The following is a 26,382-nucleotide window of genomic DNA, read 5'->3' as shown; positions in this document are numbered from 1 at the left end:
AAATGCCAGTCTTGGGGTTTGAATTCAGGGCCTAAGCTGCTCTCCCTTAGCTTTTTGCTCAGGCTGCTCTACCAATTGATCCATCCCTCTACTTCTGGCTTTTGGTGTTTGATTAGAGAAAAGAGCATCATAGACTTCTCTGCATAGTGTGGCTTTGAACCTCAATTCTAATAGCTTAGCCTCTGTAAGGGCTGACCTGAGAACCTGAGTGACTAAATATAAGTTTTAGTGTTAAAATTATAACAGCTTCTAAACTTTGGTGATGACTCCATGCTAGAGGGCTGCACCCCACCCGTGAGACTAAGTTTTTGTAGTTTGACATTTAAAAATATAGGGAGACCTTGTTCCCTTCTGTACCTAGGTAGCAACCAGGGTAATGGACAGTAAAAAATGATCATAATCATAGACTATAGAAATAACCATAATAGTAGTAGAAATACCATGGTAACTGTTCGGTTGGTTTACTTATGATTGAGTACTGGATTTTTTTAGCCCACTCATGCTTGCTTAGTGGTAATGGAAAAACATGGTAGCAATTGTTAAAATAAAGTTGGTACTAGGTCAGGCTGACCACAAAATTCTGCTTCTGTAAATGGCTTGCTTAACCCATTTGTGACTTGCTCTACCCCCTGCATTAACTCCCTGCATCAGTGCTACATGACCACCTGTTGTCAGTTCCTGATATCAAGACCAGTTCCCATTATCAAAGCCAAAATAGGTTAACTGAAAGGGTAGATAGCCAATAGAAATAGGACAAAACTTGTTTGCTAAATTCCATCCAATCAAGTATCTGCCAAGTTGGAAATACCCTGCCCCTATTGTAATTGCAATAAAAACCCTGCCTATCTGAGGGTCAGGGCTCTCAATCCAGATCTGCTGCGTTGGTCATGGTTGAGAATCCAGGCTGGAGCTTGCAATAAAGACTCTCATGTGTTTGCATCGGAATTGGCTCCTTGGTAGTCTTTGGGATCCAGAAATCTAGGCATAACACCTCCTGAGTAGTTTGAACCACTGGTTCTTTCTTTCTTTCTTTTTTGTTTCCTCTAAAGGCACTGGTTCTTAGTCTTTAGAGTCTTGGACTTCATCTGGAAGTATTTGTTCAAAGATAGATTTCTGCTGTGTGTGTGTGTGTGTGTGTGTGTGTGTGTGTGTGTGTGTGTGTGTGTGTGTGCTTTCCCCACAGATCTCACATCCAATAAAACCAGTTTCTGGAAGTGTCATCTCTATCAAGCCACTGCAGGATCCATTTGCGGTTCATCTAGAAATCATTCAATTGTATTTTATTTTCATCCCATTCTTCCAGTAAGATTGACTTCACACATGAAATTTACAAACCAAAGTGCAATATCAGAATTCTTTCTCCTAGGAGTCACAGATGATCCAGAATTTCAGCCTCTCATCTTCAGCCTCTTCCTGTCCATCTATCTGATCACCATCCTGGGCAATCTGCTCATCATCCTGGCCGTCAGCTCTGACCCCCACCTCCACACCCCCATGTACTTCCTCTCCAACCTCTCCTTCAATGACATCTGTCTGAGCACAACCAGGGCACCTAAGATGCTGGTGAACACCCACACCCAGGCAGGACCAGGGAATCTTGTATGCAGGCTTCCTGGCCCAAACCTGCCTCAGTTTGACTTTCTGTGGCTTAGAAAATTGTCTCCTTGAAGTAATGGCCTATAACCACTATGTGGTGATCTGTCATCCCCTGAGGCACACAACCATCATGCACCCTGGCCTCTGTGTCCTGCTGGTCCTCTGTTCTCTCCTCATGAGTGCAGGGTATGTCCTGCTCCACAGTATCATGGTGTTGCATCTGCCCTTCTGCCGGCATGTGAAGATCCCTCACTTCTTCTGTGAGCTTTCCCAGGTCATCAAACTGGCCTGCTCAGACACCCTTGTCAATAACCAATTCATCTATGTAAAAGATGTCATATTTTTGTGTACCCCTCTCTAGGACCATATTCTTTTACATCCAAATTGTGTCATCTATTTTGAGGATCTCCTCAGCAGGAGGAAGATCTAAAGCTTTCTCCACCTGTGGTTCTCACCTGTTGGTTGTGTCCTTGTTCTATGGGACAGGGTTTGGGGTGTATCTGAGTTCTGAGGTGATCGATGCTTCCATAAAGAACATGGTACCTTCAATGCTGTATGTGGTGGTCCCTCCACTGATGAATCCCCTTATCTACTGCTTTAGGAATGGGGAGATGAGGCAGCCCTGAGAACTCTCATTACAGGGGCATCATCAATGAAGGTATCCTTTGTTCTTAGAGTTTAAAATAAGAAGAGAATTGGTGTGTCAAAATGCCTGGCTCTTCCATCCTAAGATCCTCCTCCCTCCCTCCCTCCCCCTTCCTTCCTTCCTTCCTTTTTTAATTTCCTTCCTCCCTCAATTCCTTCCTTCATTTCCTCCCTCCCTCCTACCCTTCCTCCCTTCTTTTCTCTTCCCTTCCTTCTTTCCTTCTTTTGTTCATCCCTCCCTTCCTCCCTCCCTCTTTTCCTCCCTCCCTTCCTTTCCTTCCTCACTCCCTCTCTTCTTTCTTTCTTTCTTTCTTCCTTCCTCCCTTCCTTCCTCCACCCTCCCTCCCTCCCTCTCTCCCTCTCTCTCTTTCTCTTTCTTTCTTTCTTTCTTTCTTCCCTTCTTCTCTCTCTCTCACTTGCTTGCTTTCTCTGTCTTATTTCTTTCTTTTCTTATGTCCCAGGGTCTTGGAGCTGTTCCTGAGTTATGTTCAAGGTTAGCACTGTACTATTTGGACCACAGCTCCATTTTTGGCTTTTTGGTGGTTCATCTGAGATTAAGAGTCTATGGACTATCTTCCAAGGTTTGCTTTAAGACACAGTCCTCTGCCCTCGACATTCTGAGTAGCTATCATTACAAGGGTGAGTCGATGACACCTCACCAGAGGATTTAATTTACTAGAAAAGTAGCCCGGGTCTGGTGGCTCTTGCCTGTAATCCTAGCTACTCAGGAAGCTGAGATCTGAGGATTGAGATTCTAAGTCTGTCCAGGCAGGAAAGTCTATGAGACTCCTATCTCCAGTTAAGCATCAGAAAAACCAGAAGTGGCACTGTGTCTTAAAGTGGCAGAGTGCTAGCCTGCAGTGAAAAAGCTCAGGAACTGCACCCAGGCCCCGAGTTCAAGCCCCCTAACTGCCAATAGACAAATAAGTAAATAAATAAATGCCCAAAGAAAAGAGACCTGTGTAATGTGTACAGGTATAAGAAATGAACATGAGCCAATAAAAATACTTTGGGAAGAAGTGAATGAGAAATTAACCTCTGAGGTTAGGAAATCAGACATCCTGAATTCTTTTTTGTTGTTGTTGTTCTACTCCTGATCTTTAAGGATGGGATCTCCTGGGATGAGGAGAAAGAAAATAAAATTTCTTCTTAAAGAGGAGCTCTGGATATCTAATGCCCAGAGACCTAGGAACTGTAGCAATCAGCATGTGACTGTGTCTCTCCACATCTCTGCCCAAGTCAGGTAGCCACACTTGAGCCTCCTTCTGGAGCTGATCCTCCTTTAAGAAGGAGATCATGGCCTTGTCAGTGCATCTGCAAGGGTGGAAAACACATTCTTCATCTTCCCCAAGTCTCCAGCCAAGTAGACACTGCCATCATTCCCAGCAGTGTCAATGGTGAGGTAACTACAACACAACCCTGAGGGTGTGGTCAGGACATGGCGGGTAACATGGTGGTGGGGTGGGGAGGGACAGAGAGGAAAGAATATACATAGGGAACAGATCCTCTGGAAGTCATGATCATACCAGTCCTGGGCGTTGTCCCTGAGCTTTTATGCTCAAACCTAGAGGTCTATCACTTGATCTGCACCTCCACTTTGGGTTTTTGTGGCCCATTGGAGATAAGAGTTTCACAGACCTTTCTACCTTGGCTGACTTGGAACCATGATCATCATAGCTCAGTCTCCTGAGCAGCTAGGATTACAAGTGTGAGCTTGTTTCATAAATACATCATTGCACAGAGCTTTGGTCCCATCTTGTAGGAGGTAGGTGAGGGCAAAAAGGTAGAGATTCAGAAACACTGCCTTTCACAACTACTTCTTTTGTTCTCAAATATCACCAAATGTTTCATCCAGGAAGAGCAGAGATAGGAGAATTTCCACCAGCCACACCACCCAGCTCATGCCAAGGTGACAGCTGTGGGCACTGGACTAATTTCAAGAATTTCCAAGGTATAATAATAAAATAATAAGTCTACTTCGCTCATCAACTTTCTGCTGACCTCTCATTTGTCTTCTCACTGAAAGACCACATCTTGTATGTGATGTTACCCATGGATGACTATAAGTGGTGCCTGCACTCTCATGGATGTACATGTCTGTCTGGACGTGTGCACATGTATATATTCACACATTTGCTCAGAAAGCTGTTGAGAATATAAAGAGGAATTTGGAACCTTTCATTATTATACAGAAACTGCAAATCTTACGTATTTGGAGACACTAACAAAGCATGGATCAGAGAGTGTACTGAGGAGTCATACCATCAGAACTCCATCCAGATTGAGTGCAGTGACTCATACCTGTAATCGTAGCTCTTCAGGAGTCTGAGACTGAGGATCAAGATCCAAAGCCAGCCTGGGCAAGAAAGGCCATTAAATTCTTATCTCCAACTAACCACCAAAAAGTGATTAATACAACTCACTCAAGTTGGACAGAGCTGGTCTTGAGCAAAACCACTCAGGGGATTTTCTGCTTAGGTTGGTTCTGAATCACCATCCCCAGCTCTTAGCCACCTAAGTTGCTAGAATTACAGATGTGAATCACTGGTGCCAGGCTATATATTTATTTATAATACTTCCTATTTTTTATGTGTGTGGTAACAATAAAAAAGGTAGCCTTTCCGAGACTGACATTGAATAGTTATTTTTCTGATATAGAATGAAGTTGGTTGGATATTCTCTGCATTCTCTCTCTCTCTCTCTCTCTCTCTCTCTCTCTCTCTCTCTCTCTCTCTCTCTCATGCCAGTCCTGGGGCTTGAAATCAGGGCCTAGGCACTGTTCCTGAGATTTTTCTCAAGGCTGATGCTCTACTACTGAAGCCACAGCGCCATTACTGCCTTTTTCTGTTTATGTGGTACTGAGGAATTGAACCCAGGGCTTCCTGCATGCTAGGAAAGCACTCTACCACTAAGCCACATTCCCAGTCCCTGCCATGCCTTTTGATGGAGATAAAAAAAAAAAGTATTTTATTCTTGGGCTGCAATTACTGTCTTTAGCTTTGTACCACTACCTTTTATTTATTTATATTTATTTATTTTGGCCAGTCTTGGGGCTGAACTCAAGGCCTGAGCACTACTCCTGGCTTCATTTTTGCTCAAGGCTAGCATTCTGCCAACTTGAGCCACAACACCACTTCTGGCCTTTTCTATATATGTGGTGGTGAAGAATCGAACCTAGGGCTTCATGTATACGAGGCAAGCACTCTTGCCACTAGGCCATATTCCCAGCCCTTATACTACTATCTTTTAAAATGGGTCAAACCACACACTGGTGGCTCATGTCTGTAATCCTAGATACTCAGGAGGCTGAGATCTGAGGACTGTGATTCAAAGTCAGCCTGGGCAGGAAAGTCTGTGAGACTTCTATCTTCAGTGAACTACCAGAAAGCTGGAAGTGGTGTGTAGCTCCAAGTGGTAGAGTGCTAGCCTTGAATGAAAAAGCTCAGGAATAGCCCCCATGCCCTGAGTTCAAGCTTCACAATTGACAGAAGAAGAAAAAAAGACCTGATGTATGACTTGAGACCTTAAAAGGAAAACAGGATAGTTTAGGACAAATCCCAAGATATTTGAACAGAGGCAACAACTTTCTGAAGAGGGCTTTAAGAACTCAGAAAATATGCAGAGATTTGACAAAAAGGATTGCATTAAAAAATGTTCTGACAGCCAGGTGCCGGAGGCTCACGCCTGTCATCATAGCTACTCAAAAGGCTGAGATTTGAGGATCATGATTTGATGCCAGCCAGGGCAGAAAAGTCCCTGTGAGACTTTTATCACCAATAAATAACTCAAAAAAGCCAGAAGTGTTACCATGCTAGCACTGAGCACAAAAAGGCTCAGGGACAGCACCCAGTCTTTGAGTTTAAGCCCCAGGACTGGCAAAAAAAAAAAAATCTGCCTGACAAAGGAAACAATGTACAGACTCACGAGGAGGCCAACAGAAGGGGCTCAAATAGAAGGGGCTCAAATATCTGCAAGCTCTTTGTTCTAGGATCAATATTCAGAGCATAATAAGAGCTCAAAAAAAGGTTAAACACTGTAAGAACAAACAACTTAAGCAAGAAGTAGGCAAATTGAAAAGTTTCCTAAACAAGGAGGGACAATGGATTAATAGATATCAGAAGAAGCTCAACAGCTTGAGCCATAAAGGAGATCCAATCACAACTACACTGAGGTTCCATCTCACCCCAGACAGAACAGCAATCAGCGATCTCACAAATTAGCAAATCCTCGTGAGGATGTAGGGAGAGAAACAATTCTCATTCACTGTTGGTGGGAATGTCAAATGAGTGCAACCACTATGGAAGTCAGGATCGGAATTTGGCTAAATAAATAAAAACAAACACACAAATAAATAAACTATATCTGTATAGATAGAGACCTTTATCTCTGTCTGTCTGTCTGTCTGTCTCACCTATGATCTGCTATACCATTCTTGGACATAGTTCCAAAAGAATATAAATCAGGGGTGGGGGCACTGGGAATGTGGCTAAGCAGTAGAGTGCATGCCTAGCATCAGCACCACATAAACAGAAAAATCAGGGAGTAGCACTGTGGCTCAAGTGGTAGAGTGCTAGCCTTGAGCAAAAAGAAGCCAGAGACAGTGCTCAGGCCCTGAGTCTAAGCCCCAGGACTGGCAAAAAAAAAAAATGTAAGTCAGCTACAAGAGACATATTGGCACACCCATGTCCATAGAAGCACTATTTTCTAAAGAAACAAGATATGGAACCAGCCTAAGTGCCCCACAACCCAGGACTAGATAAAGAAAATGTGGTACACACACACACACACACACACACACACACACACACACACACACACACGTATTATTCAACTGTGAAGAATGAAATTATGTCACTTGTGGGAACCTGGATGGAACTGGAGATCATCATGTTAAACAAGTTAAGTCAAGCTCAGAAAGACAAATATATCCTTTCAGTCATATGAATATCTACATATAAAAATGTAATAAGAGGGCTGGGAATTTGTTGTTTATTAATAACAGGGGAGGGGTACCAGGCTGGGAGTATGGGTGGAGGTTGTTTCTTCTGGAGCTACTTCCTGCTGTAAAGGGGCGAAGTAGTCAGGGGTCCCTGATTTGTCATTTGGCCAAGTAACAAAGGCTAGAATGCAAGTTTCTGTCCAGAGAAAAATGGACAGGTATGGACATTAAGTGGGTAAGCAACTGTTCCTTTTGATCTCCCGGCTCTGATTAATTTTGAAAGGGCAATTTTAAATTGATTCCATTTAACATGAGACCATCTCCTCTTACTCCTCTCCATGGTTCCTTGTTGTCAGGATTGACCTCGACCTGAAGGTCTAGGTGTTCATTGCTTGGATAGCTTCTCCCAGTTGGCATTCACGGGATTTGAACTCAAGGCCTGGGCACTGTCCCTGAGCACTCCTGCTCAAGGCTAGTGCTCTACCATTTGAGCCATGGTGCCGCTTCCAGCATTTGGCTGGTTACTATGTGAGTCTCTTGAGTCCAGCTTCCAGTCTGGCTCTTTGCTGGTTAGTTGGGAGATGGAGTCTTAGTGGGATTATTTTCTCTCCCTGGGCTGGCTTTGAACTGAAAGCCTTTTTATTTCCAATTAAAGCAACAGGAGAACAATAGAAGTAGAACTTACCTGTAACTTGTTGAGAATTGACCAACACATACTTGTCAGAGTTCTGCAGTAACACTTACACTTTAGCTTTTTCATTTGCATTTGAAAAACTGAAGCCTTGATACATTTGAGGAAATCTGGAGCCTAGGTGCCACCCATTGCTTCAGGCTGCTTGTTTTTACTTCCAAATTTCTTACCTATAAATGCATTCTTGATTTCTAAAGCCTTTTACTAACCCCCCCCCCCCAACACTTTCATCTCAGCCTTTATTTGCATCTGAAAAACTCTGAAGCCCAGGGGGCACATTGTCTCCTGGCTGCCGGTTTTCTAACTGCAAAATAGCATAAAAAAAATGCAAAGGCCACCAGGTAGGTGCTCACAAGAGTCATCACATTATAGAGAACAGCAGACTGAATGAGATCCACATGCCATCAAATCATGATTTACCCTTACCAGAAGGTGGAAGAGAACACAAATGAATAATAAGAAAGAGGGCAAAGGGTCAGGACAATGTAAAAGTCTCAGCTTCAGTGAATCCAAAGTGGCTGTGTCTTCCATCCTGAATCAGCTGGCTTCCTTAGTCATGTGTGATGGAGGCAGGCAGGAGATATGGGTTGGATCTGGGTGAGGCTGTAGTAGCATCTCTCAGAGTCCCCTGGGTAGATTGTCACACCTCCTGCTGGGTTACCTGCTAATTTCTACACAGACTAGTTAAAGACATTTGAAATCTCCCAGTATTCCTTGGTTGCTTACTCTGAGTCACAAAATCCACACAAACAAAAGGCCAACCAAGTCTGCTCTCTGAAGCAGCCACAACAGTTTCTGAGAAATGGAGGGGAAGGACACCAATGCTACCCCAATGCAAACCCGTGGCCACCAAACACAACTCTGATGCTTTTCACCTTGGCGTAAGAGTCACAGACATGTGTCTTAACTTACTTCACACTTGAAGTCTCGGTTGCAACTCTGTCATGATAGGCCTGCTATAAACCCAACTCTAATTTTGGGCCAGGCAGAGTCAGAGCACTCTGGGCCTGTCAAAATCTTCACAAACACCACCAGTGATTCCTAGATTCCCTGAGCAGTTTCCCATGCAAGAGAAAGGGAGTAAAGAATCACTAGTAAGGAAACCAGGCAATTTGGGAGCAGACTGTGGAGGCAGCTTCTTCTAGCCACATACCACCACAGTCTACGCAGCTAGCACACATGTCGACCTGCATCCTATAAAGCAAAATATCAATCCTGGGTCAGGAAAATCGAGGTTAGCAGCCATATTTGCACACTTGTTCCAAAATGACTCTGGTTCCTTGATCTTAAAGAGTTTATGAGAGCACAGGAGAGAAAAATGGAGAAGCAAAATCTTAGTCTATACCAAAGAATTGTCAGGATCAGATGTACACTTGACTTTTAGCATAGATGGACATAAAGAATAACACACTGGTTTCACATCATTGTACTTATACCACATGCTGCATATTTAAACCTTCTGGAGTTTTTCTTAGACACATTTGCTTGCACCCAAACATGATCAGTTTGGGTTTAAAATCTGGGTTGATTTTGTTGTTGTTGTTTTGTTTTGTTTTGGGCTTGGAGTCTGGTAATAAGAGTGAGGATTGCCTCCAGGCTGTTCACTGTGACTCTACTCACAGGCTGCAGGATCAGTTTAACACAAGACTTAAAGGAAATTAAAATAGTAGTCAAAAGCAAGTAATTTTGAAACCATTATGTCAGTTTTTTTTGCATATTTTACTGACAGACATACAGACAGTTGTGCACAAGCTTTGGGGAACACTTAGAATTTTTTTTTAATTGGCCATGTAAGTTTTCTGGAATTCCAGTGGCAAAATGACATTATTTTGCCCATATTTTAGAATCACGTGGTCAGTTAGAAAACAAAACCTTTTCCAGCAAACAAATTTTACAGCAAGGAAATGGAGAAGCCACATTTTGAGAAACCAGTTCAGCTCCAATGGGGACCAGAGAAGGTCCAGGAGATGGGAGACAGGACACGAACAGAACACAGACACGTGGTATGGCATAATGGTGGAGGAGCTGGTCAGAACCTTACAGTAAGACACCTTCACCTTCAGCATTTGAATTGCAAGGCACATTTGAATTGCAAGGCTGCAGTTACAGAGTTCAGGGTGGGGGGAAGGGTTACCAGGAGCTAGAGTCTCCACATCCCTGCCCAGCCTTGCGAAATTAGCCACGCCCATTACCTGGGGGATGGGTGGGCTTCCACCTCCAAGAGTTTTTGGAACCTTGATGGAACCAAGATGATGCTTGTTAAAACCAATTCCATTTTCCACCACGTGGTCAATGCTAGAGAAAACTTAGGATTTAGCCAACAACCAGCAGAATTTAACTGACTATCCAAGCTTAACAAGCATCAGTAACAAGAACAGAAAACCTTTCTTTGTGTCTTTCAAAGGATATGTTAAACAAATTTTGGTACCTTTGGAAGCTAGTACCAGCCAATCCTATATGACAGGCAGGCAGGCACGCAGAGTTTAGAGAGGCAGAAAGAGAGACAAGACACACACAGAGAGAGAGAGAGAGAGAGAGAGAGAGAGAGAGAGAGAGAGAGAGAATTCCATCTGCCTGAGTGCTCATAGAAGTTATGTAAGTCCTATAAAATACTAGAGGTCCCATGAAGGGGCCACATGGAGTTCCAAATTTGTAAGATTGGGCTCAAACTTGAGCAGCTTTCCTGAGGCATTTTAGACTGTCCCCGACTTGGTGAGTGACCAGCAGAGTTGAACTAGCAATAACCCACTAGCGTCCTAGTGGGGCTCTGTTCAGTTGACTCCAAAATGGAGTCGACTAAGGGAATAAACAGCTAATTGGAGTCATCACACCAATTGCTGATTCCCTGGACCTACCTAGCCTGATACTAATAGTCCCTGGGAGTGGGGCTCAGAACTTGGTGCCAAGATTTTTTTCTCTGTGTGGCTCTGAAGCCTCGGCCCTGTGACCCTATGAAAAATCTCTTTGTGTGCTGAAGCCTCAGCCCTGTGACCCTACGGAAAATTGGGTCCTAGCCCCTGGTTAAATGATCACTCACCCTGGTTGGAGGTTCAAATGTGTCATTGTTGTGGTGGATAGAAGTAGAGCACTCGGTCAGGAGAAGTTACCTCAGTGGTTCTCTGGGTGGGCTTAGGATGGAAGAATAGGTCCCAGGGGCAGCTTGGACCCCCCAGAACCCCCACCAGGGAACCTATCCTGGGTTCAGCACCAATGAAAGGATATGGCCCAGCCAACCCAGGGGACCATTCGGAGATAATCACAGGCAGAAGAAGAAGGTTTATAAGGAGGTTTATTAGTGGGGCCATAGTTCCCACAGGATAGGGAGCTACATGGTGTCTGCACCTTATCCAGGTGGCTGCTTCTCTCTCTGGGGTAAAAGGAGAAGTAGGTAATAGTGAGTAGGAGTGGCTCATTAGGTATGGGTGGATCTGGGGGCTAATGGGAGGAGCTGAGGACCTGAGGTTCTCTTCCACCTGAACTGCATGGAAGTTTCCTTTCAGCAACCCTTACAGTCCCTGTCCTCTATTAAGGTCCCAAGATGGCGGCGAGGACAAAAATGACATTACTTAGATCCTGTATCCATATTTCAGAAAAGAAGAAAGGAAAGACATAGTAACAGAGTGCCAGATATTTTGACAGACCAATTCTCTTGTCATTTTTCACTCATTCTAGGATCTCAGGTCATCAAACCAAGGACAATGCCACAAAAGAGGTGCCACTATAATGAGAGTCCTCAGGGCTGCCTTCACCTCCCCATTCCTCAAGCTGTAGATAAGGGGGTTCATCAGTGGAGGGACTACAATGTATAACATGGAAGGCACCATGTTTTTGATGGAAGCATCAATCACTGCAGAACTCAGATACACCCCAAACCCTGTCCCATAGAACAAGGACACAACCAACAGGCGAGAACCACAGGTGGAGAAAGCTTTAGATCTTCCTCCTGCTGAGGAGATCCTCAAAATAGATGACACAATTTGGATGTAAAAGAATATGGTCCTAGAGAGGGGTACACAAACAACTGTGACCCCCACTAAATAGATGAGGTTGTTATTGACAAGGATGTCTGAACAGGCCAGCTTGATGACCTGGGAAAGCTCACAGAAGAAGTAAAGGACCTCCACATACCGGCAGAAGGACAGGTGCAATACCATCAGACTGTGGAGCAGGACATGCTCTGCACTCATGAGGAGAGAACAGAGGACCAGCAGGACATAGAGGCCAGGGTGCATGATGTTCGTGTACCTCAGAGGATGACAGATGGCCACATAGTGGTCATAGGCCATTACTTCAAGGAGACAACTTTCTAAGCCACAGAAAGTCAAAGTGGTTTGGGCCAGGAAGCCTGCATACAAGATTCCCTGGTCCTGGGTGTGGGTGTTCACCAGCATCTTAGGTGCCCTGGTTGTGCTCAGACAGATGTCATTGAAGGAGAGGTTGGAAAGGAAGTACATGGTGGTGTGGAGGTGGGGATCAGAGCTGATGGCCAGGATGATGAGCAGATTGCCCAGGATGGTGATCAGATAGATGGACAGGAAGAGGCTGAAGATGAGAGGCTGGAGTTCTGTGTCATTCGTGAATCCCAGGAGAAATAATTCTGACACCACAGTTGGTTTGTGAATTTCATGGTGAAGCCCAATCTTATTGGAAATGAAGCAGCATGGGCTAGGAGGGAATGAGGTATAGTGAGCACTGCAATAAGGATACTAGTCTAAGTAACAAGTCTTCCCTATATGGTTCGCTTTTGTTTGGCTCGGGGGTCTCCACCCCAAACTTATAATATTTATCTTTAAAAGCTTTTGTGCAAGCTACTTTCTGAGCTGCAGGTCTTCAGGCAGGAACCCACCTACAGTCACTGGCTCTCCAATAAAAACTCTCAATTCAACCTCTCAAAATATGGTTTCTCTGTTTCTCAAAACTGAATTCCCATATAACAATAAGCTTATACCAAATACAGGAGATATTCATTTTTCTACTTCCCTTAAGGTTAAGGGACCAAAGTCATTTAGGGGAAAATTAGGCAGAATAAATTGAGGGAAAGGAAGCCAGGTGAAAGCAACTCAGAAACACGGTATTTAGAAACACAGAAGCAGGGGCTGGGGATATGGCCTAGTGGCAAGAGTGCTTGCCTTGTACACATGAGGCCCTGGGTTCAATTCCCCAGCACCACATATATAGAAAATGGCCAGAAGTGGCGCTGTGGCTCAAGTGGCAGAGTGCCAGCCTTGAGTAAAAAGAAGCCAGGGACAGTGCTCAGGCCCTGAGTCCAAGCCCCAGGACTGGCCAAAAAAAAAACCCTGTTCTAGAAACACAGAAGCACTATCTTTGCTTCAAAGAGAGACAATAAGACACCTTCCTTCCTAAGAGATGCATTTCTCAACCCAAGAATTAAATGTTGTTTGGCAGCATATACCCTCCTGAGAGATATGCCCCCCCCCAAAACATAAGCAACCTCTGTTATGCCTAGATTTCCAGTCCCCAGAGACCACCAAGGAGCCGATACCAATGCGTTTGCACGAGAGTCTTTATTGCAAGCTCCAGCCTGGACTCCCAAACATCACCAACACAGCGGATCTGGATTGAGAGTCCCAACCCTCAGATAGGCAGGGTTTTTATTGAGATTACAACAGGGGCAGGGTATTTCCAACTTGGCAGATACTTGATTGGATGGCATTTAGCAAGCAAGTCTTGTCCTATTTCTATTGGCTATCTACCCTTTCAGTTATCTATTTTGGCCTTGATATCGGGAACTGGCCTGGATATCAGGAATTGACAACAGGTGATCAGGTAGCACTGATGCAGGGGGTTAGTGCAGGAGTAGAGCAAGTCACAAATGGGTTAAGCAAGCCATTTACAGAAGCAGAATATTGCGGTCAGGCTGACCTAGTACCAACTTTATTTTAACAGTTGCGACCATGTTTTCCAATTACCACTAAGCAAGCTTGAGCGGGCTAAAACAATCCAGTACTCAATCATAAGTAAACCAACCCAGCAGTTACCATGGCATTTTTACTACTATTATGGTTATTTCTATAGTCTATGACTATGATCATTTTTTTACTGTCCATTACTATGGTTGTTACCCAGGTATAGAGGTGAACAAATGCTCCCTACATTTTTAAATATCAAACTACAAGAAACTAGTCTCATGGGTGGGGTGCAGCCCTCTAGCATGGAGTCATCACCAGAGTTTAGAAGCTATTATAATTTTAACACTAAAACTTATATTTAGTTACTCCAGTTTTCAGGTTAGCCCTAACACCTCCTACCCAAAACATCCAGATACTCAGAAAGTAACACTAGGAGAGATCAGAGCAGAAATAAAACACCTATCTTTATAACTTTGAAGCCAGATCCCCTGCCTTTCCCATATAAATACCCTAACACCCAAGAAGTGCTCTCTCTTTCCCTCTCTCTCTCTTCTCTCTCTCTCTGAGAACACCCATGCCCTGTTAGTGTTTCCCTGCCTTTCTGCTTGTCTGTCTGCTGTGTGTCTTTGTCTGTTTTCCTGCTTGCTTACATACTCAACAAAGCTCTGCCAAGTTTTCTTACTATCATGACTTGTCCAGAAATTCTTATTCTGTGATTGAAATTATTCTGTGATCAAAGTCAAGGACCCTAAGTGAAGAGTCCCTAATTTTAGAGGGAAACTTCGCTAACCTTCACCTGCATCCAGTGACAGGTAGTTGGGGTGAAAATAAAATTGAATGATTTTGAGAAGAGCTTCCACTGGATCTTGTGGGGAGTTGATAGAAATGAGAATTCTGGAGGCTCTCTGGATTTCTTGGTGATGAAATATAGAGGGAATGTGTTTAAAAAAAAAAACAAACAGAAATCCATATTTGACCAAACGCTTCTGATGCAGGACAGATTAGTGATAATGAGGCATGGTAAACAGCAGCCAGTAATTTAAAAACTCAGCTTAAAGAAAATACAGGAAACTGATTTTCACCCATCAACATCCATTAAGATTAAGAGACCAAAGCCATTTTAGGGGAAAGTAAGGTAGGACAGACTGGGGAAGACAAGGTGGATGGCAACCAGAAATTTAGAAACAGTATATTTAGAAACATGGTCCTATCTTCTCTGTTTTAACCCCTGCATTACTTCAGAAGCCTCAATATTAGCACAAGTTAAAAGAAAAGAGCAAGAGCAGCTTTTTTCCATTTGGCCTTGCCTGCAGGCCCCAAACCATTAGTGTTAGCATTTCCCTAGCCTCAGGTCCTCAGCTCCTCCAACTAGCCCCCAGATCCACCCATACCTAATGAGCCACTCCTACTCACTACCTACCTAGTTCCCCTTTACACCGAGAGAGAGAAGCTGCCACCTGGATAAGGTGCAGACACCATGTAGCTCTCTCCCCCATGGGAACTACGGCTCCACTATTAAACATCCTTATGAACCTTCTTCTCCTGTCTGTGATTATCTCCACACGGTCCTCTGGGATGGCTGAGACCTATACTTTCATTGGTTCCAAACCTGGATAGGTTCCCCGGTGGATTTGTTCCCCCATTTCTGGGGGGTCCAAGCTGCCCCCGGGACCTATTCTACTGTCCTAAGCCCACCCAGAGGACCACTAAGGTAACTTCTCCTGACCGAGTGTTCTACTTCCATCCACCACAACAACCACAGGGTGAGTGACCATTAGCCAGGAGCTTGAATTTTCCATAAGGCCACTAAGCCACCATAAATCTTGGCTCCAAGTTCCGAGCCCCACTCCCAGGGAAGGCCACTGGGCTGCCGACCTTAAGCCACTGGGCTAGGTCAAGATCAGCAATTCTGGGTGTTTGGAGTCAACTGATCTCTAGTTCAGCTTCACTGGTCACTCATCAAGTGGGGGACAGTCTAAAACGCTTTAGGAAAGCTGCTCAAGTTTGAGCCCGTCTTACAAATTTGAAATATTTTAGAGCCCAATCTTACAAATTTGGAATATTTTATAGTACTTAACTTCTATGAGTGCTCTGGCAGATGGAATTTTCTCTCTCTCTTTCTGCCTCTCTCTAAACTCTGCCTGCCTGCCTGCCTGTCATATAGGATGGGCTGGTACTAGCTTCCAAACCGACGCCCATGGTTGCTGCCCGGGCTCTGGCTGGAACGTGTGCCCCAAGCCCACCAAGGCCGCAGCCAACAGGTCGGGCGCCGCAGGGCACACCGACGAGGATGCAGCCCGGCCCTACAGCTATGTCTTTTAAGGCTAGGGAGCAGCCAGAATTTGGGCACTGGAAGTGATGAATCTGCACACTCTGACTCACCCTATCAGATGACTCTTGTCACAGGAAATGTTTGGTGGACCTAAAAGATTAGTTGAGTCCAGAGGCAAAGGCAAAAATCAGCATAAATATATTAACAAGCCTCATTCAAGATGTGGAAGGAATATCACCACCACCCCTCCCAGCTGCAATTTCAGATACATTATTGGAGGGTGTGTGTGTGTGTGTGTGTGTGTGTGTGTGTGTGTGTGTGTGTGTGTGTGTGTGTGTCTTAGTTAAAATACAAGTAAAGGGGAGACAGCTCAGGAAATATTTTAAATTGCTTGTAAAGTATCTGTGTACACATACACTTAGAGAGAAAGAAGAACCTATCTGTTTAAATCATTTGGGGAACTGTTTAAGTAAAAATCTCAAGAATATAAAAAAAGGAAATAATGGTATTTTGGTGGGAATGTTGATTACTATACTGGTTTTCTGCAATAGTTGTGGAAGAATTAAAAATAACACTATCTGCCAGGTACCATTGGTTCACGCCTATAATTCTAGCTACTCTGGAGGCTGAGATCTGAGGATCCTAATTTGAAGCCAGCTGACAGGAAAGCCTATGAGACTGTAATCTCTAATTAACTATCAAAAAGCAAAAAGTAGAGGTGTGGCTCAAGTAGCAGAGCACCCACTTTTCATGAAAAAGATAAAGGATAGCACCCAGGCCCAGAGATCAACCCCCAGGGGTGGTACACACACACACACACACACACACACACACACACACACACACACACACGGAAGATGTTTGGATTGTTCCTTCTTTTTTTCTTTTTTTAAAAGTCTAATTGATTTTTTTTTTTTTGCCCCTACTGCAGACTAAGGGGTTTCATTACAATCATTTCCTACATGAATATAATGAACTTTTATTCAGTCACCTCCTTTCACCCTCTTATCCCCCTTTCACCTCCAGCTGGTCCCTTCCCCAATGGTCTCCCCTGCCGGGCCAGCCGGCAGTGAAACAGGAATCCTGACTGAGGGGCGGCGGGGATAAGGAAAAGGAAAAATAAGGCAAGAGAAAAAAGACAGGAGACAAAGATGGGGTACGGGAGGTCTGCAGCCGTAAGGTTGAACCTCAAGACTGCAGCCAAGTTTATTCTTAACTTCCAGCTTATATGCAGTTTTGGAACCAGGGAATAGCATAGGGTAGTTAAAATTTAAGAACACACAGGGGCTTTGAAGTTCACAAACATTTGATTATGGTAAACACAGGAAAAGGTAGATTAACATAAGAATCTACTCCAGCTGACATAGCAAGGTGCAGACAATGGCAAAGAAATTCCAGATAGTGCCCGTGAGCAAAGGTCCTTGAATCTGGTACATCCTAGCGATAACAGCACAGCCAGTGGTAAGAATGAATCTAGCTGCAAGTTTGGCTCCCGACATTCTGGTGACATCAGCACAGCCAGAGGTCAGGATGAGCTTAGTTGCTAGCTCAGCTCCCGACAGTCTCCCATATACATTCATGACTGCTGGTTTGGGGTCTAGGTTGTATATGAGAGAAAACATAGGATATTTGTCTTTCCAAACTGGTTTATTTGCTTTACACAATGATCTCCAATTCTACTCATTTTCCTGAAAATAATATCCTTTCGTTTTTCTTTTTGGCTGAATAAGATACATGATAAATAGATAATGAATATAGATAATAAAGATACATACATACATATGACAGATAAACAAAAAGATCAGATAGGAGATAGATAGATAGATAGATAGATAGATAGATAGATAGATAGATAGATATAGATGATAGATCAGATAGATGACAGATAGATGATAAATCAGATAGATGATAGACTGATAGATGATAGATAGATATAGATGATAGATCAGATAGATGACTGATAGGTGATAGATAGATAGATAGATAGATAGATAGATAGATAGATAGATAGATAGATAGATGGCAGCATAATTTCAGCCATCCATCTGTTGTGGGGCACATAGGCTGATGCCACAAATTGGCTATTATACTCGGCTCTAAACACTGGGGAACAACGGGGCCTGGAGGAATGGCATCCTCCAGTGTGACAAGCCTGGGCTTTTGGAAAGAGCTTTGGGAAGCGTACAGGAGCTTACTCTCAGAGGAGATGGAGGAGGAAAAGTTGGGAAACTCAAACCTGTACCTCAGCTGCCTCCTGAACACCTGAAATGGTCTGTGCAGACTTCTTACCACCTTGCTCAGCCCCGCTAGCCCCAGGGAACCAAACTGCTGAGGGAATCAAGGTGACATTGGGACAATTTGTCTAACAAGGAGCTTTGGGAATTGCCTTCTTCTGGGCCCAGAATTTGTAACTATCCCCTGCATTCCTGGCCCATGAGCTGCACTTGGAGCCTAGGCAAGGAGGATCCCTATGCACGCTTGCTTCTCCGGAGCATCCTTCTGGCCCACAGTATGCGGGTCCTGAACGCAGCAAGGGAAGAAGTAAGGCTGGCCTAATGAATGCCTGAGTGATGGTGGCTCGAAGAAGAAGGAGTCCCAGTAAGTCATGGGGGAGAGAGAGAAAAAAAAAGAGAGAGAAAGAGAGGGAGGCAGGAAGGGAGGAAGAAAGGAAGGGAGGGAGGAAGGGAAGGAGGGAGGGAGGGAGGGAAAGAGGGAGGGGGGAGGGGGGAGGGAGGGAAGGAGGGAGGGAATAGAACCTGAGAAATGCTGGGAAATTATATTTGGCCAAATCAACTCCCACTTCCCAACTTCCAACTTCTCACTTCCTACCTATCCACTGTAATATTCATTGTAACCCACCTGTATTGACCTACATCAGGTTGTTGTTGTTGCTGCTGCTGCTGCTGCTGCTGTTTGGGGCTTGTTTTGTTGGTCCTGGGCCTCCCTTGAACTCAGGGCCTCTGCTCTGTCCCTGAGCTCTTTTGGTCAAGGCTAGCACCCTACCACTTTGAGCCACAGCACCACTTCCGGTTTTACTGTGGTTCATTGGAGATAAGAGTCTCATGGACTGTCCTGACCCAGCTGGCCTTGACCCAGGATTCTCAAATCTCAGCCTCATGAGTAGCTAAATTTACAAGCATGAGCCACTGGCACCAGTACCACCCCCTTTGATACTGCAAAACCTTTGCCGTAAACCATTATTTTTTGTGGCACTGTTCCTTCTACCCTGTGGACCATCTTATCCAAACCAGCTTGAGTTCCTCAAGAAACACATGGTTCCCACCACAGCCTGGAGGCAGATATTTATTTGATCCTCTTATTGGATCTTTTTTTCCCCACATTTTTTGTGCCAGTACTGGGGCTCAAACTTAAGACTTTCATGTTACGTTGTCGATCATTTTGTACTCAAGGCTAGCACTCTACCACTTGAGCCACAGCTCCACTTCCAACTTCCTAGTGGTTCATGGGAGGTAAGAGTCTCACACCTTCCTGCCCCAGTTGGTTTTGAACTGTATTCTTCAGATCTCAGCGCTCCTAAGTAGCTGGCATTATAGGCATGAATCACCAGTGCCTGACAATATTCTTGTATTTTTGTCCAGTAGTTCTGGGAGAGCCTGCAATGCAGAAGCCAAGATACAATTTTCTTTTTGTTTCTTTGGTTCTAAGACAACCACGAGGATTCTAAAATCCTAAGATACAATTTTCTCTTTGTTTCTTTGGTTCTAAGACAACCACGAGGATTCTAAAATCCTAAGATACTCAATCGCTTGGGTAAAATCACATATTGAATTTATACATATAGCCAACACATGTTTCTGTAGATTGTAAGTCATCTCTAGATGACTGAGGACTAATATATTAAGAATTCATGGTTAATATTCATTATAGTATGTATATTATTTAAGGAATAATGCGTATATATATCCACTATGTGTGTAGTTTTTGAATATTTTCTATTTTGTTAGCATGTGTTCATTGTATAGAGAGCAGAAGGTTTTGCACAACTTTAATGCTCACTAACAAAATCCAGCCTCACTCTAGCCATCTTTCTCAATTTCTAGTCATTGTGTGTATGTGCCTGTGTGTGTGTGTGTGTGTGTGTGTGTGTGTGTGTGTGTGTGCTGGTCCTGGGGTTTGGGTTCAGGACCTAGACATTCTTCCTGAGCTTTTTGTGCTCAAAGCTAGTGCTCTTGACCTACATTTCCTCTTTCAGTATTTTGTGGTTTGTTGAAGAGTCTCACAGACATTCCTGAACTACAGATCCTCAGCTCTCAGCCTCCTGGGTAGCTGAGATTATAGGTATGAGCCAGCGACACCTGGCTTTGCTAGTCATTTTTCCTCTTCTTCTTTTTTTTTTTTTTTTTTTTTTTTTGCCAGTCCTGGGGCTTGAACTCAGGGACTGGGCACTGACCCTGAGCTTCTTTTGCTCAAGGCTAGCACTCTACCCCTTGAGCCACAGAGCCACTTCTGGCCTTTCTGTTTATGTGGTACTAAGGAATCAAACTGAAGGCTTCATGCATGCTAGGTAAGCACTCTACCACTAATCCACATTCCCAGCCCTTTGTTCTTTCTTTTACATTCACATTTCAGTCCTCATTTTTTGCCTGGCTTGTTTCAGATGCAGCCTTTTTTTGTTTGTTTGTTTGTTTGTTAATTGTCTTTATCTACAGTTGGTTGAATTTGTGGATGTGTAAACCTGCAGTGATGGAGGGCTATGTCCTCATTCCTGACCTAAAGAGGTGAAATGGTTCTTGTTGCCCCAGTTGGACTAAGGAATGCTTGGGAGATGAGTAGAGCAGGGCTCTGCCATTTTGAGATGTTTCCGGGGCTGATCACACCATGAGGCTCTGATCTAACAAGTAGATTCACCCATGGATGAATCCAGTCAGGTGTGGTGGCACACGCCTGTAATCTCTGTTTCTCAGGAGGCTGAGATCTAAGGATCAGCTTGAAGCCAGCCCAGGTAGGAAAGTCTTGTAAGACTTTTATCTCCAATGAACTACCAAAAAGCCAGAAGTAGAGCTGTGGCTCAAAGGGTGGAGCACTAGCTTGAGTACTAAAAGCTCAGGGACAGAGATCTGGCCCTGAGCTCAAATCCCAGGACTGGCACAAAAAATAAAAAAAGAAGCTACACATTCTATGTTCACAGTTTTTTTGTGTTGTTTTTTTTTGGCCAGTCCTAGGCCGTGAACTCAGGGCCTGAGCACTGTCCCTGGCTTCTTTTTTGCTCAAGGCTAGCACTCTGCCGCTTGAGCCACAGCGCCACTTCTGGCCATTTTCTGTATATGTGGTGCTGAGGAATTGAACCCAGGGCCTCATGTATACGAGGCAAGCACTCTTGCCACTAGGCCATATTCCCAGCCCTATGTTCACAGTTTTAATGATAGCATTCAGTCATGTATACTTGATAGAGAAATGACAACCTATGGAATAGCACTAGTCTTTGGCTCTTTTGTTCCAATTCTGATTCTTGGGGGGGATTTTTGTTTGGTTGGGGGAGGGGGTTGTTTTTTTGTTTTTTTTTTGCCAGTCCTGGGGCTTGAACTCAAGGCCTAGGCACTATCCCTGAGCTTCTTTTGCTCTACCACTTGAACCACAGTGCCACACCTGGCTTTTTCTGAGTATTTTATTGAAAATAAGAGTCACATGGATTTTCCTGTCCAGGCTGGCTTCAAACTGTGATCCTTAGAGCTCACCCTCTGGAGTACCTAGGATTATAGGCATGAGCCACCAGCACCCAGCTTTGCCTAATCTAGTGGGTTTTTTTTTTTAATTTTAGTAACACATATTATCTGCACACACTAGTGACTGGTGGTGTGCCATTTTCCACCATGTGCACATGCATCAATCCTATCCACCCAACCTTTTCTGTCCTCTCCCTTTCATTCCAACTTCCCCCTGGCCCAGAACATTTCTAAACAATCTCTCTGCTTACAAGTCACCTTTTACTTGTTTCCTTCTCAGAGAAAGAGGAAGGGGGGGGGGGGGAGAGAGAGAGAGAGAGAGAGAGAGAGACAGAGACAGAGACAGAGAGAAAGAGAGAGAGAGAGAGAGAGAGAGAGAGAGAGAGAGAGAGAGCATTTCTTGTCTTTCCATAGACACAGATGACTCATTTCCCTTAACATGACGCCCTGAGGTCCCATATACTTTGTGGCCAACAATAGGATTCATTCTTTTCTTTTTTATGGCTGAGTAGTATTCCATTGTGTATTAATAGTAGTATTCTATATACCCGATCTTCCTTTCCATTCATCTATTGACAGGCACCTAGGCTAATTCTCTAGCACAGCTCCTGTGAATATTGCTACAATATTCATCAGCATGTGTGTATGTCTATTGTATGTGACTTCTTTTCTTTTGGCATAAACCATAGAATAGCTAGCTAGATCTAGGAGAAATCTGTTTTTTGTTTTCTGGAGGAATCTTCCTATGGTCTTACATAGTGATTAGGCAAATAAACCTTCTGACGAATGGGTATGTACGTTTCTTTTTCTTTATATTCTGGGTGCCATTTATTGCTTGCATCTTTTGTTTTGTTTTGATAATATAGCCATTCCAACTGTGGTGAGATGGTTATCTCATGGTGTTTCTTTGGGTAGCACTGGGAGTTGAACCTTCACCTATGCCTTGATGAGGCAAGTATTCTACCACTTGAGCCATACCCATAGGCCTTCTGTTTGTAATTTGGGTTTTTTGAAGTAAGGTCTAGCTGATAATTGCTCAGGCTGATTGTGGATTCATAATCTTCCTCTTGAGGAGTCCTTGTCAATGAGGTTTACATTTCCCAGATAGCCAACTGTCATTGGGGTTTTTTTTTGTATGTATTTATAGGTTGCCTAGGGGTTTTTAAGGTGTGTGTGTGTGTGTGTGTGTGTGTGTGTGTGTGTGTGTGTGTGTGTGTCTTGGGGCTTGAACTCAGGGGTTGAGCACTGTCCCTGAGCTCTTTTTGCTCAAGGCTAGTGCTCTATCACTTTGAGCTATAGCACCACTTCTGATTTTCTGGTGGCTAAGTGGAAATAAGAGTCTCATGGACTTTCCTACCCAGGCTGGCTTTGAACTGCTAGCCTCAGATCTCAGCCTCCTGAGCAGCTAGGATCGCAGGCATGAGCCAGTGGTACCCTGCAGTTGCCTAGTATTTTAACCAACTTTCTCATTCATATCACTAAGTATTTTCAACTCATTTTGCTTGCTTGTTTGTTTCCTGGTAATTTTTCAATCCATACATTAACTTCTTGGCTGATGAATCCTCCTTCTGCCTGGATTCAGTTTGTTAATTTGGAAGTGCATTCTTCAGTAACTCTCTCTGCAAGAATTCACTCCAGATTCCCCTCCCTCGTTCTTTGTAGGGGTGGCATATTTCTGGAAGAGTCCGTACACTCAGCTTGAAAGAAGATGAGGAAACACAAAGACCCTGTCAGCAGGGCATTGGTGGCTCACACCTGTAATCTTAGCTACTCAGAAGGCTAAGAGCTGAGATCACAGTTCAAGGCCAGCCTGGGCAGGAAAATCTGCCAGACTCTTAGCTCTAATGAACCATGAGAAAACCGGAAGTGGTGCTGTGGCTCAAAGTGATAGAGTGCTAGCCTTGAGCAAAACCAGCTCAGGAACAGTGCTCAGGCCTTGAATTCAAGTCCCATGACCAGCAGAAAAAGAAAAAAAGAATAAAAAACTGACCAAAGGTTATAGATAGATAAGAAGTGAGAATCACTTTCAAAATGATCTCCATGGCACTTAGGGAAAGTCTCATGTTAATTACTTCCAGGGAAATCACAGCCATAGAACCCCAGAACCAAACCAGCGCCACTGAATTTGTCCTCCTGGGACTTTCAGAAAAGCCGGAACACAACAAATTCCTCTTCTCCAGGTTCCTGTGCATGTATTTGATCACAGTGGTGGGCAACTTATTAATTGTCCTGGCCATCTCTTGGGACCCCCACCTTCACACACCTATGTACTTTCTCCTGGCCAACCTCTCCCTGGTTGACCTATGCCTGGCCACTGACACTATTCCCAAAATGCTGGTGAACATCTAGACCAAGAACAGAGCCATCTCCTATCCATGCTGCCTCACCCAGATGTACTTTTTCCATTTCTTCGGCATCATGGATAGTATATTAATCGCTGTGATGGCTTATGACCGCTTCGTGGCTATCTGCCACCCTCTGCATTATACCATGATCATGAGCCCATGCCTCTGTGGATTGCTGGTGGGAGGCCCCTGGGTGTTTTCCTGTTTCGTGTCCCTCACCCACATCCTCCTGATGGCCCTGCTGGTTTTCTGCAGCCACAATGAACTGCCACACTATTTCTGCGACCTCACCCCTCTCCTCCAACTTCTCCTGCACCCGCACCATGGTCAACAAGATCTTTGTGCTCCTCATAGCCGGCCTGGTGATTGCCACACCATTCATCTGCATCCTGGCCTCCTACAAGCGCATCCTCGTGGCCATCATGAAGGTCCCTTCGGCAGGGGGCAGGAGGAAGGCCTTCTCCACCTGCAGCTCCCATCTCTCGGTGGTCGCCCTCTTTTATGGGACCACCATCAGGGTGTACCTGTGCCCTTCCTCCAACCACGTCACTGTGAAGGAGAAAGCTTCCACCATGATGTACATGGCCATCATCCCCATGCTGAACAGAGACCTGAAGGGGTCTCTGAAGAAACTGGTAGATAGAAAAATCATGTCATCTTCCTCATCATCAGGGGACTCCCCCAAGAAGAGGCAGTTTTTATGGGGTCAAATGGAAATATCTAGGATCTTGGAGTAAAGTCTGGAATTGTATGGATGAAGAGACAAACTCCTTTGAAAGTTGAATGGTAGAAGCTCTGAAGGAAATGGGGGTGTGCGTGTGTCTGTGCGTGTCTGTGTGCGTGTGCTAGTCCTGGGGTTTGAACTCAGGACCTGAGCACTATGCCCGAAATTTTTCATTCTCGTCTGGTGCTCTACCACTTAAACCACAGCCCCAGTTCCAACCTTTTTTGGTGGTTCCTTAGAGATAAGACTGTCACAGACTTTCCTACCCTGGCTGGATTGGAACCTTAATCTTCTCAGATCTCAGCTTCCTAAATAGCTAGGATTACAGGTGCGAGCCTCTGGCATCAGAGAATCACACACTTTTGGATGACATTGTTAACTCTTGCCCCAAATGATAGAACCAACACCAGCAAGGAGCTGTGTCAGGGAATCTCACACTGGCTTCCAGGGGCCTACGTCTGGATTTCCTGAGTTCATAGTCCATTTAGCACTAAACCAGCAGCCATGTCTTGCTTATTGACTGGAGGCCTTGTTGAAGAAATGCAGCCCTGAGGTGATTTGTGTCCTTGTGGGAGCAGGGTAGAATGTATTTACAGATGGACAGATGGTGTAGGTCAGTCACCAGAAAGGAATGTTTGATATGAAACCAAATCAGTGCAAGAGAGAAAAAAAGAGAGACAGTAAGCCAGAGAGAGAGAGAGAAAGAGAGAGATCTAGGCATAAAAGGACAGGGAGAGCGAACTGAGAAAGTCAGAGTGACACAGAGAGCCAGAGAGACATAGCCATGGAGAGATGGAGAGAGACAGAGAAATTCTGAAAGTCAGAGAGAGTAGGAGAGATAAAGCCATCGAGAGACAGAGAGAGTCAGAGAGACAGATCCAGCTGGAGAGAAACAGAGAGAGCAACTAAGAGAGAAAATAAGAGAGACAAAGTCAGAGTAAAAGAGAAGGGAGATCTAGCCATAGAGAGACAGTGACTAAGAGAGATCAGAAAGACAGAGAGACACACAAAGAAAGAGACAGGGAGTCTAAGAGACTTTCCATAGAGAGATAAAAAGAGGACAGAGAGAGAAATCCAGAGAGGGAGTGGGAGAGAGAGAGAGAGAGAGACAGAGAGAGACAGAGACAGAGACAGAGAGACAGAGACACAGAGACAGAGACAGAGACACAGAGACACAGAGAGAGAGAAACAGAGAGACAGAGATTCAGACAGAGAGACAGAGTCAGAGATACACATGGGGATTAAGAAGGAGAGGGGGGGAGAGAAAGAGAATCTTAATCACCCAGAGGATTCATCTTCAATCTCACTCTGAGCAGCTCTCCATTCTTTTCTTTTTTTTTTTTTCTTTTTTTTTTGGCCAGTCCTGGAGCTTGAACTCAGGGCCTGAGCACTGTCCCTAAGGTTCTTTTTGCTCAAGGCTAGAGAGCTCTACCATTTGGAGCCACAAACATCACTTCTGGCCTTTTCTGTTTATATGGTGCTGAGAAATCAAACCAGGGCTTCATACATGCTAGGTGAGCACTCTACCACTAAGCCTCATTTCCAGCCCTCTATTCTTTAATGGAAAACAGTGATTCCTCTCCGTCTGGCACAGGAAAAATGGAGACGTGGAAGGG

The 26,382-nt window shown here is 44.4% G+C and overlaps 2 protein-coding genes and 1 pseudogene across 2 annotated transcripts; 2 read left to right on the top strand and 1 right to left on the bottom strand.

Moving 5' to 3' along the window:
• Positions 1-1,320: 1,320 nt before the first annotated feature.
• LOC125347672 lies at positions 1,321-2,222 on the top strand (annotated as a pseudogene).
• A 9,317-nt stretch (positions 2,223-11,539) lies between these two features.
• On the bottom strand, positions 11,540-18,862 carry LOC125347671 (olfactory receptor 7G1-like). Its single transcript, XM_048340654.1, has 2 exons — positions 18,843-18,862; positions 11,540-12,536 (listed from the first exon to the last, which is right to left on the bottom strand). Exons 1-2 carry the CDS (start codon positions 18,860-18,862, stop codon positions 11,540-11,542), a joined length of 1,017 nt encoding a protein of 338 aa, XP_048196611.1.
• A 4,866-nt stretch (positions 18,863-23,728) lies between these two features.
• LOC125347670 (olfactory receptor 24-like) lies at positions 23,729-24,779 on the top strand. The gene is given in 2 exon segments (XM_048340653.1): positions 23,729-24,349; positions 24,351-24,779. Coding segments are annotated over 2 exon segments (1,050 nt in total).
• The last annotated feature ends 1,603 nt before the right edge of the window (positions 24,780-26,382 follow it).

This window comes from Perognathus longimembris, chromosome 3, assembly GCF_023159225.1.
Source record: "Perognathus longimembris pacificus isolate PPM17 chromosome 3, ASM2315922v1, whole genome shotgun sequence".
Classification (NCBI taxonomy): domain Eukaryota; kingdom Metazoa; phylum Chordata; class Mammalia; order Rodentia; family Heteromyidae; genus Perognathus; species Perognathus longimembris.
The sequence above is the reverse complement of the archived record's forward strand: the minus strand, read 5'-3'. Positions and strand labels throughout refer to the sequence as shown.

Excerpts from the sequence above, each read along its gene's own strand:
- LOC125347671 (XM_048340654.1), bottom strand. The coding sequence starts at position 18,862 with ATGAATATTACAGTGGATAG. Across the intron at positions 12,537-18,842 it reads ATGAATATTACAGTGGATAG|CCCATGCTGCTTCATTTCCA; the intron begins GTAGGAAGTGAG and ends ATTCCCTCCTAG.